At 32.7% G+C, this 13,699-nt stretch overlaps 1 protein-coding gene across 1 annotated transcript; it reads left to right on the top strand.

Moving 5' to 3' along the window:
• Positions 1–9,087: 9,087 nt before the first annotated feature.
• On the top strand, positions 9,088–12,778 carry LOC107876007 (60S ribosomal protein L10a-1). The gene is made up of 5 exons (XM_016722962.2): positions 9,088–9,346; positions 10,622–10,841; positions 11,477–11,642; positions 12,159–12,364; positions 12,520–12,778. Exons 1-5 carry the CDS (start codon positions 9,342–9,344, stop codon positions 12,571–12,573), a joined length of 651 nt encoding a protein of 216 aa, XP_016578448.1. The 5' UTR covers positions 9,088–9,341; the 3' UTR covers positions 12,574–12,778.
• The last annotated feature ends 921 nt before the right edge of the window (positions 12,779–13,699 follow it).

Raw genomic sequence — 13,699 nt, forward strand, 5'->3', positions numbered from 1 at the left:
TCAAAATAAAAAGAGTTATGAGCATACAAGTGATAAATGTACAGTATGAAACTGTAAATTATGTACCAGCCTTATTAGTTTCTCATAGTATTAGCTATTAAAAATTAATCATGTCTTTTTTCTAAATCTATTCCCACTCCTTTCTAATTCCAATTGTATGTATCATCTTAATTCTGTCAAGTTTTATTTTGATTTATCAATTTGTATGTTCTTACAATTCAGTTGTTTTTATAAATTGCAAGGAGCATGTTCTGATAGGTAAGCAACTAAAGAGCTCGGGCATGGAATACACAAAGAAATCCTCGTGCTTTTGTTAAAACAATTAGTTCAAACAAGGTCAAGTTTAAGTAAAAATTTTATTTTTTGATTCAACAGTTTCATATTTGAATACGTTAATTAGAAGTTAGAACAAGCAAAAAATACAAGTTTCTTCTAAATTACTTGGGACAATGGCTTTACTTATCAACAACAGAACAAAATATAAATACATAACTTCAATACACTTTTAGGCTATTTTTATAAAAATAAAACATGGCTATATACATTCTAAACTAATTACTTTATTGTATATATTTGAAACTATCCCTTTAACAAATCTATAACAATTCAATATATATGCAAACTGATAATCAAGAAGCCGAAACAAAAATATTTAAAACTAAATTGAATCACCCCATGAACACCTCTAATATTGTTTTTACCACTAAACCAAAATGTTGAATTTATTTTTTTCTCATCATTATATGAATTTTAAGAAATATAGTTAAGGTATTTTAATATATTTTCTTTATAAAAGGAGATTTTCATTTATCTAACATAACAATTATTTTTTAAAACATATACGAAGTAACACTTAGAATCCGCTAGAGACTTAGAATTTCGCTCACAATTTTCGTATGAAATATATATAAAGACCATATGAAATATGTGAAATTCAAAAGGGAGTGACTTGAAATTCTTTTCCGAGTCGACTGATCAGCTTTGACAGTCAACTCACCTGCAAGTTATTCCCTCCGTCCTAAATTGAGATGACACATTAATTAAGAAAAATAATTAATAACATGCCTAGTTTACCATAGTACCCCTATTAAATGATGTTTACATCTTAGTGTGAACAAAAAATAATTAATGCAAAGGGTAAAATATGAAAAAAAAAAAATTGTCTTATCTTGATTAATAAAAAAAGACAAGTAAAATGAGAAATCAAATTAGAAAATTTGGGACAGGTAATTTGGGACAGAAGGAGTAGTATACTTAATAAAACAGAATAACCAAAAGTGTAAATAAAAGAGTAAGGAAGAACACAGAGTTTTATACTAGTTCGGATCACCAGTGTGGTGCCTATTCCAGTCTCCTTGGGTTTCAAGGGTTTCCTTTAGAGCTACGTTGAGAATGGAGTTAATGTATAGTTGAACGAGTTCTGAATCTTATTATGTTATTAAGATCTTGTGACACTGCCTCGACTGGTATAACTACTAAACTGACTTGGTCTTTTTCTTTTTGTAACTATTGTAACTCAAAAATTACAAAGTTTTGTGAAGACTAAAAGATGAGACAGAGGGATAGTTTCCTGTGAATTTGCATGTGGATTCTTTTATCTTTAACGTCTTTAAATATACTTCATCTTTTTGTTGCTTCTTTTTCCTAAAAGAAAAATCCAAGGGATTTTCTTTCAATCAAGGATTTGTATTAATTCCTTGATTGGGGGCTCACATCATTTGATACGTCCATATTAGATATATTTGTGCGCATAATATGATCTTCCTTTCTTGGATGTTGATTCACATCTATACACATCCATATCAGATATGTTCGTGTAGAAGATATAATTTTTCTTCCTTTCTTAATTCTATGTGAAATCTGCTTTTCATAATTCTTGCTCCTCAATTATTATCAGTGTCGTTGACTCCCTTAATTTAGGGATCTTCTTTTGATGCTCTTTCAATTGTAGCTTCGGGATTGCCCATCTATGAATTTTCTACCTTGATTGCATCGTAAGTACATTCTGCATATTTTCTTTATTAATTTGTCATTACTAAATTATTCTATAGTAATATAGGTGGCTCATAATCTCCCTCCTTTTGATAATGATAAATAATAAGCATTAGTTAACTTCTCTGTGTGTATAGTCGGCTGGATCCTCTTTGCTTGCGAACTGTTTCTGTCATCATCACCTGAAGTTCCTGTGTGCATAGTCGGCTAACTCCCCCTTACTTGGAGATCCTTTCTGAATCTGATGTTTTTGCAGTTTCTCTCCTTTTGACATAATAAAAAAGAACAAGACAAATAAAACATAAGAAACAGACAGACACAACAACCAAACAGAATATATATATAAAGCGATCATGCAACGTCCATGCTAAAAACAAAAAGGATAAGAGGTTCATGCCAAAAAAGAGGGGAGTTAGTATCTCAAGTACAGACCAAAGGAAAGAATGGTACAGGCTTTTTTTGAATGAGCAGTTAAGAAATCATTATTTTTTCAAATAATAGGTGGGGGTATTGTGCATATTATGACAAAAGCGTTCATAGGACTTTTCAATGTTTTTGGAGAAGCTGGAGTAGGAGTTTTAAACAGATATGAAAAGCTAGTTATGGGAGGAGTGGGCTTCATATTTGATGGAGTGAACTTGAGCAAATAATTGGTTGAAAATCTTGACACCTTCTTTTGAAGCCATTGATCGTCAAGCGTGTTTTTCCCACATCAGTGCGAATGTTCTTACTCAGCTGCAACAACCTTCTAGTCGACTCTTGAATACTCAACAATCCTTCCTCAATTGACTTAAGACGTTTCTTGATTTCCTCCATTTCCTTCATTACTGAAAGCACGGGGTTAAACATACTTTTACTAACCTTAGGTAAATTAGTCTTTACCTTTCCTGACTTTTTTTTGCACTATTCAGTATCGACCAGTACATATTCTATGCTGGAAAAAGTTTTGGAGTCGTACGTCATAGAGACATCTACTGCAGAAAACCTAGAGAGATCAATAAAGTAGTAGAGGAGAATTTAGGTAATCAATAATCCGTAGGGTAACCTGATTATGGCATGGGCATCAGCTGCACTCTCCAACATATATTCATAGAACCATAAAGCCTAATTAATTTTATATTTTTTAATCATACAGTACAATATAAACACATCTTTGCAGATGACGTTACTGAGGAACCCTTCCTTAGGATTAGGGTGGTGGCAATAATGTGAGCTAAAATTCTATATTTGACAAAAAGATAATGGACCAAAATTTGATAGATTAATGTCTAGGTCTGAGACAACTTTCTTAGTTTCTTCAAAGATAAATTTAAAATTATCAGGCCATATACCATTCGTAAAGGGGATTGATCCAGAAAATTTAGTATCAAAAAAAATTTCAAACAATAAATCATTCGGAATGATTCTAGTCCTAAGCACAAGAGTTTCTAACTCATCACTGTCTTGAGAGAGATGAAGATTTGCATAAAATACGCGAACAAGATCTTCATAAAGTTCTAAACCACTGAAACAGAGTACAAGAAATAAGTCTTGAGCTTTGAAAAATGAACTTACATTGTAGTGGGACTTCTTTAATTGCGAGAGATTCATAATTCTTTTGGGCACCACTGAGTGATTTTTAAAGGCGATAAAATTTTTTCGTTGTGATACAGTCTAGAACTTATGCATGTTCTCTGGAGGAAGAGAGTCTAAAAGGGTGATACAAGTTTCCTTAAGGGATGAGTTGGGGCTAAAGGTTGGGTAGCTTTTATAGACAGTCGATTGCAAGGATTGAGAAGAGTCTTCCTCAGAGGACCTAGGAATAATAACTGGGTCATGATTGTCGGATTGACAGTCAATAGGATTTTTTCCAAGATTTGCGATGGATTTTGTTCGAGACATTTGAGAGATGAGAAAGAAAATATTAGGAAAAAAGTATAAAAAGGGAAAGGGAAAAGTGAAATGGTGGGAAGATGAAATGAAATAATTTGAATGAAGGTGACATATGAAGAGAAAAGGATGCAAAATTCTTGAAAAGGGAAAAAAGTAAAGTAAAAAATTTAAAACGGAAAGAGAAGACGAGGCAGTAAAGGCAAGAAAAAGGGGTGAATAAAGGGTAACGATTGAAAAGGGATATGAGTCAAAAAGGAAAATATTTTGAAAATATTTTGAGACAAAAGTATTTTAGATGAAAGTTAGAAAAAATAAAAAATTGTGCAATAAGATGTCATTAATGTATGCAATAGACTTTTTCTAAGAAAACAATCTTTCTTCTAGCAAGGGTTTAGTAAAAATATCAGGAAGTTGATTTTCAGATTCAACAAATTTTAAAGTGAAATCTCCATGTTTTATATGATCATGAATAAAATGATGATTAATATCCATATGCTTAGTTCTAGAATGCTGCACTATGTATTTGGACAAACTAATTGCACTAATATTATCACACATGATGGGTATAGATTCAAATGATAAATCAAAATCAAGTAATTGATGCAGAATTTATAGAATCTGTGTACCACAATTTTTGATGTTTATGTATTCATCTTCGATGGTTGATAAAGCAACTGAAGTCTGTTTTTTGCTATGCCATGAAATTAAGGCATCATCAAGAATTTGACAGGTTCCACGTGAACTTTTTCTATTATTTTTGTCACCTATAAAATTAGCATCTGAATAATCAATAAAAATCTAAATTTGAGGAGTGGGGGTACCATAATTCAATATCCTAAGTCTTGATGAGATATTGAATGATCTATTTGACAACAGTTAAGTAAGACTTCTTGGGAGCTGACTTAAAATTTACATATTTGCAAACACTAAACATAATGTCTGATCAACTCGCAGTCAAGTAGAGTAGAGATCTAATCATTCCTCTGTATGTCTATTCATAAACGTCTTTCCCGAATGTATCTGAGTCTAAATTTATTGAGGGACTCATAGGAGTTTCGAAGGCTTTTCCTTTTTTCATTTCAAAATTTTTAATGAGCTATTTGTGTATTTGGTTTGACTGATGAATGTACCTTTAGGGGTTTACTTGATTTGAAGTTCCAAGAAGAATGTGAGCTCCTTATGAGACTCATTTCAAATTCTTCCTTAATAAGATTTGCAAAGTTCTCACTTAAAGAGGTGTTAGAACCGCCAAAAATAATATCATCTACATAAATTTGTACAATAAGTAAACTAGAGTCCAACTTTTGAGTAAAAAGAGTAGTATCTATTTTTTCTTTCTGAAAGTTGTTGTTTAAGAAAAAAATACTCAATCTCTCATACCAAGCTTTTGAAGCTTGTTTGAGACCATAGAGTGCTTTAGAGAGTTTGAAAATATGATTTGAACATGATGGATTTTCAATTCCCGGAGGTTGTTTGACAAAGACTTCTTCATTAATAAAATTATTTAGAAAATCACTTTTAACATCCATTTGATATAACTTGAAACGTTTAAAGGAATCAAATGCTAAACAAATTTGAATTAATTTCGACCTCGCTACAAGAACAAAGGTTTCATCGTAGTCAATACCTTTATGCTAAGAGTAGCCTTGAGCTACCAACCTAGTCTTGTTTCTGATGACCTTACCTTCTTCGATTATTTTATTTATGTAGATCTATTTGGTTCCAAAAATTGAGAAATTTTTAGATCTTTCAATCAGATTCCATAATTGATTTCGTTCAAACTGATCCAGTTCTTCTTTCATGTTCAAGCTTTTATTTTAACTGAGCTTGCCAATTTTTCTTTTCTTGGGCAATTTTATTGTATTCATTAATAAACTTTTAAAGTTTTTCAGTAATCATATCAAGATTTGATTGAAGAAGATTGCAATTATGACAATTAAAAGGTCTTACCTTGTTGGATTCACCTATTACCATGGAGCACATGTTTGTTATTTCTGTATCGTCTTCATTTTCATCTTCATAACTTCAGGCTCCAAAGTTTTTATTTTTCTTGGAATCTTCTCCTTAATTCTGAATAGTTTTATTTGATATGACTCAATTTGCCACAATGATAACAATGATCATCATTTCTTCTAAATTTATTATTTTCGAAATTTTGAGGTCTCTACTGCCTTTGTCTTAGAATTTGCCTTACCTCACAATTCATGAGAGCCATAACTTCGTTGTTGTCCTCATCTATGTTTTTATCTTCTTTTGAAGTTACTCACCGAAGGCTGTAGGTTTTTTATTCTCTTCCTTGCTGTACTTGTTTATATAATTTTGTTCATAAGCAATAAGATTACCTCACAGTTCGTCATATGTCTTGTTGTGAAGATCTACATCTTCTAAAATGGAGGCATTGATTTCCCATGCTTTTGAAAGACTTCTCACAAGCTTCTTTACCTTAAGGCTATTTGAGTAGATCATCCTTAGAGATTTCAGTTCATAAATGATTTTGCTGAACCATGCGAACATTGACTCTACGCCTTCACTTTCTTCCATTTTGAAAATCTCATATTCATTGACCAGAGCACTAATCCTTGCTTCTTTCACTTTGATAGTACCTTCATAGGTTACTTCAAGTTTGTCCCACATTTCTTTGGCTGTCTCGCAAGTTGATATCGTGTCTATTCTACCCCACTAACTATACAATAAAGCATACTTATAGCCCTAACATTTTTTTAGATTACCTTTTATTTCTCTTTAGTGATTTCAAAGTTTTCAAAATCATCCATGTTCGTGCTGCTTGATTCCTTCTTTTTATCCTTGAGTCCTGGTATAGATTTTGGTCCCTTCTTGATAACTACTCAAGCTTGAAAGTCATTAGATTGTACGAAACTTTTAAATCTGTTCTTCTAATGCGATTAGCGTTGTCCATTGAAGTATGGTGATCTTGTCGACGAGTGCCTATCCTGCAGGAGTGCTTCCAAAATCTGATAGTTGATCATTTCATCTTTACTCACATGCGGTTAAGCAACACTTTAGTGAGACCTACTCTAATACCAACTGAAATTCAAGAGAAGGTGGGGGGTGAATTGAAATTCTTTTCTAAGTCGGCTGATCAGCTTTGATAGTCAACTCACCTGCAAGTTAGTATACTTAATAAAACAGAATTAAAATCAAAGCGTAAATAAAAGTGTAAGGAAGAACACAGAGTTTTATATTGGTTCGGATCACCTATGTGGTGCCTATTATCAAGGGTTTTCTTTAGAGCTTTATCATTAAGAATGGAGTTACAGTATAGTTGAACAAGTTCTGAATCTTAATCTGTTATTCATGTTTTGTAATGGAACCTCAACTGGTATAACTACTAAACCGACTCGATCTTTTTCTTTTTATAACTATTGTAAACTAAAAATTACAAAGCTTTGTGAAGACTAAAAAATGAGACAAATAGATAGTTTCCTGTGAAGTTGCATGCAGATTTTGTATCTTCAGCGTCTTTAAATAGCTTTATCTTCTTGCTGCTTCCTTGCTTTAAAAGGAAAATCCAAGGAATTTTCTTTCAATCAAGGATTTGTATTGATTCCTTGATTGAGGATTCACATCATTTGGCCCATCCATATCAGATATGTCCGTGCACATGATATGATCTTCCTTTCTTGGATGTTGATTCACATCTATACACGTCCATATCAAATATGTCTGCGTACTTGATGTGATCTTCCTTTCTTTCTTAGCTTGGTGTGAAATTTGCTTTCCATAATTGTTGCTCCGTGATTATTATCAGTACTATTGGCTCCCTTAATTTAGGGATCTTCTTAGATCATCTCGTCATGCTCTTTCAATTATAACTTCAGGATTGTCCATCTACGAATTCTCTGCCTTGATCGCATCCTAAGTGTATCCTGCATATTTTCTTTATTACTTTGTCATTGTTAAAACATATTATACTAATATAGGAGGTTAACAATAGTATATCTCGCTCAAGGCTTAGACTTTTTTATCTCACAATTTGTATATAAGACTGTGGAAAAAAAAATAGGTATGAAATATGTATTTAACTATATAAATTTTATATAAAGTTCATATTAGTTTTTGTTTTTGGAAAAAAATCATGCATTGAATCTCGCTCACTAGTCATCAATAAAATTTATAAATTATGTATGAATATGTATATTGAAGGAGAGCCTTGGAGTAACTGGTAAAGTTGCTGCCATGTGACCAAGAAGTCACGGGTTCAAGCCTTGGAAACAGCTTCTGGCAGAAATGCAAGGTAAGGATGCGTACGATACACCCTTATGGTGGGGCCCTTCCCCGGACACCGCGCATAGCGGTAGCTTTAGTGCACCAGGCTGCCCTTTTTTTATGCATGAATATGTATATTACCGTATAGATTTTGTTTAAAGCTCATGTTGATTTTTGAAAATTTAATAGAAACAACATTGTACATAATTTTCATAGAGTGAAATTAAAAATTTAAACAACTATCACACACATGCAAACTAAAATACAAACTACAAGACTATAAAAAAAATAGGTATGAAATATGTATATAACTACATAAATTTGATATAAAGTTCATATTAGTTTTTTTTGGAAAAAAATCATGCATTGAATCTCGCTTACTATTCATCAATAAAATTGTATAAATTATGTATGAATATGTATATTACCGTATAGATTTTGTTTAAAGCTCATGTTGATTTTTGAAAATTTAATAGAAACAACATTGTACATAAATTTCATAGAGTGAAATTAAAAATTTAAACAACTATCACACACATCCAAACTAAAATACAAACTCAACATACAAGTATAATACAATTTAAAAAATTTGATACAGTTCTCCTATAACTTCAAATTTCAAATGCACTGGGACTGATTTCCTTTCCTTTTTATGAATTTGGGGCCTCATTTAAAACAGGGTTTGTTTGGTACAAGAGATAAGGAATAAATAATTTTATGATTAATTTAGAATGAACTTATTCCATGTTTGATTGTAATTTTAAAATTATAGTGTTATTTTTACTAAAAATTACACAAATACACAACTTATGTTTCCAATATTACAAAAAATCTCAACTCTCTAAACATATTACAAAAATCCCAACATATACATAGAATGTTATGTATATATCGGCTATGTCATGTATATTAATAGGGAAAGAGAGTAAAATAATTAAAACAATAAAAGAGAATGTAATTACTTTTAAAAGGATTGGTATTTATGTTATTTATACTTATTTTTATCTCAGATGATTAATCTCAGGATAACTTGTTTCCAACTAAACAACCCCGTACAAATATACTTCTAAACATGCCCAAGTATCTACCCTAGGACCAATAAGCCCAACAAAAAACATCCTACATCTCATATCAGAACTTCTTTTAACCCTCAAATTTCCAGCCACCACTCCGCCGCTCGCTCAGTCTCTCTCATCTCCCTTCCCTTTCCATTTGCAAGAGAAAATTTTCCTCCGTTTCGACTTTCAGCCATGAGGTATACACAAAAGCTCCTAGGTTTTTACTTTTTCCTGTTACAATGTGTAATTTTCGTTTTGCACAATTTGAAAATTATTTGGTTCTTTAATTTCTGCTCAGATGTGTAAAGTATACAAATTTATTTCATTAGGCATATGAGCCTTTTTTGAAAGTAAAGTCGTGGAAACAGTCTCTTGTAGAAATGCAGTGTATGGTTGTGTACAATAGACCTTTGTAGTACGGTCCTGTCCCAGATCCCGCACAGCCTTTTTTTTTTTTGATCTGAGTCAGTAAGATAATTGTTGATTGAATATGTGACAAATATTTATTGACTTGATAATGAAACTAGCGATGTATAGTTTCTTGTAAGAGTTACCTGATACCTGTTGTTGGTGGGAGATGATAGATAACCTGTGGAATTAGTTGAGGTGTGCGAAAACTTGCCTGTACACCACGGATATATAAAGAAATACAAAATTCTCTTTTTGTAGAAAGTTTTTTATTTTGCTTTTTGTTTATATATAAAAATTGACACTTGTTGATTTGGGTTATCTTGAATGTGCAAATGAATCTAATGTGAGAAAAAAGTTCTGATTTTTAAAGTTAAATACTGAAAGTCAAGTGAAATTTACTGCCTTCGCAGGTTTACAAATATGTAAGTTAGATGTAGAATTTGGATCATTTAAGTGATTTTGATATGATTACTGTGGTTAGTGCTAGTAAATTATTATTTCAATGTAGGGAGAAGGGTGAGATTTAGAGAATCAGTAGTTTGGAGAAACCCAATTTTTTTTGAATGATTAATTGTTGAGTGTTGAAATGGATCGGGTCTAAATAAAGGCGAGTGGATATAGCATGTGAGGTTGCTGCATTGAGTCATGGGTAGTAGATTCGAGGGTGGCGTTTACCATTTCGCAAAAAAGGAGAAAAACAAGAGCGGAGCATTCTGATTGTGGGTTCAGCAGAACCCTGTTTGTGTTAAATAAAATCACTTTTAATATATACAAGTAATTTATCAAGAACCCATTAACTTTCTTTTTTCAAAATCTAGAACCCATAAAATCATAATCCTAGCTCCTCCTTGGAGGGAAAGAAAAGAGGGGTAAAGCAATGTATATAGAGGATTTGTATAGTCAAGCGTAAATAGCCTGGGTTGAGGTATATTTGATTGAGTTGTAGAGTTAAGATTATATTTATTTGGATATGAACTTTTATAAGCTTGTTATTTGGAATAGCTTGGACATTCTTGTTAATTACCCTTCATTAATCTAGTTTGATGTTGATTCTGCTGCAGTAAGCTTCAGAGTGAAGCCCTAAGAGAAGCCATCTCCGTGATTAAGAATGATGCAAATGAGAAGAAAAGGAAGTTCACTGAAACCATTGAGCTTCAGATTGGGCTGAAAAACTATGATCCTCAAAAGGACAAGCGTTTCAGTGGTTCAGTTAAGTTGCCACACATTCCTCGCCCTAAGATGAAGATTTGCATGCTTGGAGATGCTCAGCATGTGGGAGAGGTAATCCGCGAGAACTAGTCGCTGGAATAATTGAACTGCATTATTCCTGTATGCTTTTATCTTTTACATTTTGGGGAAGCTACTGCCTCACATTTGCATAAGCATCCGCTCGGTGATGGATCCTTAAAGTCTTAAGCTCAATTTGGATAATACTAACACTGATCAAATTATCTTCTGCCATGCTTTAGTGTGTTAATGAGATGATAGCATTTGTTATCAAAGAACTCTTGAAATGTTTCTGGTCTGTGCATAGCTTTAATTACTCCTTGGCAGTGACTCTCTGGGGTTTGATTTTTAGACATCTAACACTTCTACCTTGTGGAGTTGGAGTTGGTGTTGTTTTTGGCCATGAATATAAATTGGAGTTGTTTTTGAAATTTTGTTAGAGAAATAGAAGTGAAAAAAGTGAAAAAAAATTTACTTTTCCAAAAACAATTTTCACTAAAGTTAAATAATTCTTATGGCCAAACACTACTATTTTCACTAAAGTGAAATAATTTTTCCGAAAAAAGTGAAATTTCTCATGGCCAAACGCCTACTAAATTTTGTGGTTGCTAATGTACCTAAAGTCTAAAGCTACTGCTATTGATGATTTTGTGCAAGTGTCACTAGAGCTTGTTGCATTTGTTTTCCAGGCAGAAAAGATTGGCTTGGAGTACATGGACGTGGAAGGCCTGAAGAAGCTTAACAAGAACAAGAAGTTGGTTAAGAAGCTTGCAAAGAAATACCATGCTTTCCTTGCATCAGAAGCTGTAATCAAGCAGATCCCCCGTCTCTTGGGGCCTGGTTTGAACAAGGCAGGCAAGTGCAATAAACTATTTTGATGTTTTAACTAGCTGTAGAACTTGTTTGGTTTACGTCTTACTGTCTTTGGTCATAGTTGTGTATATTGGTGTTCGTGCCTCATTTTGAATAAGAACTACATCCGTTACCTCATTATCCTGACTTGTAAGTGCATATGTAAGGCTGAATAAATCACCTTCTCCAAAACACGCTCCACTCAACAGTCTTACCGGAAACACTTTTAGCCAGATATTGATTGATTAATTTAAATTCACCTCTCTAACTCTCCTGATTTTCCCAATTAGCATCTTCAGGCAATTAATACTTAATAGTATGAAGTATCCATCACTCACAGATGTGTTAAAAAATTGGTACTTTTCTTATTGTTTGGTTCTCATTAAGCATCATGCCTCTACTTTTAACAGTTGCAGCAGTGCAATATACAGACCATAAATGGCCATCTGACTTAAAATGGTTCATTTAGATCCTTTTTGTCCATCTCTTAACCAGTTATCATTATCTTTGAAAATGCAGGTAAGTTTCCTACCCTTGTTTCCCACCAGGAATCACTTGAGTCTAAAGTTAACGAGACCAAGGCCACTATTAAATTCCAGTTGAAGAAGGTGCTTTGCATGGGAGTTGCCGTAGGTAATATGGATATGGAGGAGAAACAAATCTTCCAGAACGTGCAGATGAGTGTCAACTTTCTAGTGTCCCTGCTAAAGAAGAATTGGCAAAATGTGAGTTAACATCCTACTATTACTTTATCAAAGAAATCCATCCTACTATTACTTCGGTTGTCCACGAGCATTAACCTTATAGTTTCTTCGAGTCTGATAACCTCAATTGACCTTCAAACTTGTTACTAATATCTCTTCATCGTTAATGCCAACAGGTCAGATGCTTGTACTTGAAGAGTACCATGGGAAAGACTCAACGCATATTCTAAGGATATTGTAGTACAATCTTGGCAGTTTCAGGCTTTTTGCCTTGTATCCGCTTACAGATGCTATTTTTGTTTAGTTGTGCTCCTGGGTACTTTGTTGAACTCTATATTAGTTTTATGACGATTTTGCTTTTGTTTTCTCCTTTCCAATGTTGCCGCCATGGGAGAACTGGTATTATAGTTTTATATGTACTTGTTTTTAGTTTTATGTCTTTTTTACCGAAAATCTTCATTATCACACATAGGATCATCAAGAGATATTTTCTCCCACGACTCCTGTTTATTTTCTTTAAGATTGTGAAATTTCATTTCTAAAGGAAGAGTCAATTTTTGTGTAGCCTTTTTTGCTTTTCAACTTTGTAGAATTTGGCATCTCTAAATTAGTTTATTTCTGAAGCATATAGTAAAAATTGTTGTGGCATTTCTCTCAGGATGTACAACACTTGGTAGTTGAATCAATATTTACCTGCCGATGTATAACACTTGTAGTTGAATCAGTATTTACCTGCTTATGTATTTTGTTAATGAAATATTTATATCTACAATCAGAATTGAATATCACTCTATGAAATTTTCAAATTCAACCTCCATGTTTTATCAAAATCGAAGTTGAATTACCAATACAACACATTTTTTTTTCGTATCACTTGAGCAACGGTAATTTTTCCAGATTTGTGTACTTTGCAATGGAGGTGCTACATATATACGTAAGTAACTTTACCTTACCTTATTGTATAAAATTCCATATTGAAAAAAATGATATTACAAAAATTCTAAAGTAATTACTTAAATTCCTACCTTTTTTACTTTCTCTCTCCTATCCCTTATACATCCCAAAAAAGCGTGTTTTGCTCGATATTTTCCTCCTAAAACCTTGATAATGTGATTTGGGAGTCTCAAATTTCTTTCACTTATCAAGCATCAACTGATCAAGTAATTAATTTCATCACTTTCTTTATTTAAATAAAAAATTATTCAATTTTTTTCTTTGTTGGGTATGTAGTTCTCAAATCCCCTCCCCCTTCCACTAGACTAAACTCCCTGCGATACACGATATATTGACCTGTCGGAATTGCTTTCGGTACTGATAAGGTAAACATCGGAAAAAAATAGGTTCCGAAATCAGTCT

The sequence above is a fragment of the Capsicum annuum genome, chromosome 1, assembly GCF_002878395.1.
Source record: "Capsicum annuum cultivar UCD-10X-F1 chromosome 1, UCD10Xv1.1, whole genome shotgun sequence".
Lineage (NCBI taxonomy): Eukaryota > Viridiplantae > Streptophyta > Magnoliopsida > Solanales > Solanaceae > Capsicum > Capsicum annuum.

Excerpts from the sequence above, each read along its gene's own strand:
- LOC107876007 (XM_016722962.2), top strand. Across the intron at positions 10,842-11,476 it reads ATGCTCAGCATGTGGGAGAG|GCAGAAAAGATTGGCTTGGA; the intron begins GTAATCCGCGAG and ends TTTGTTTTCCAG. Across the intron at positions 12,365-12,519 it reads TAAAGAAGAATTGGCAAAAT|GTCAGATGCTTGTACTTGAA; the intron begins GTGAGTTAACAT and ends TAATGCCAACAG.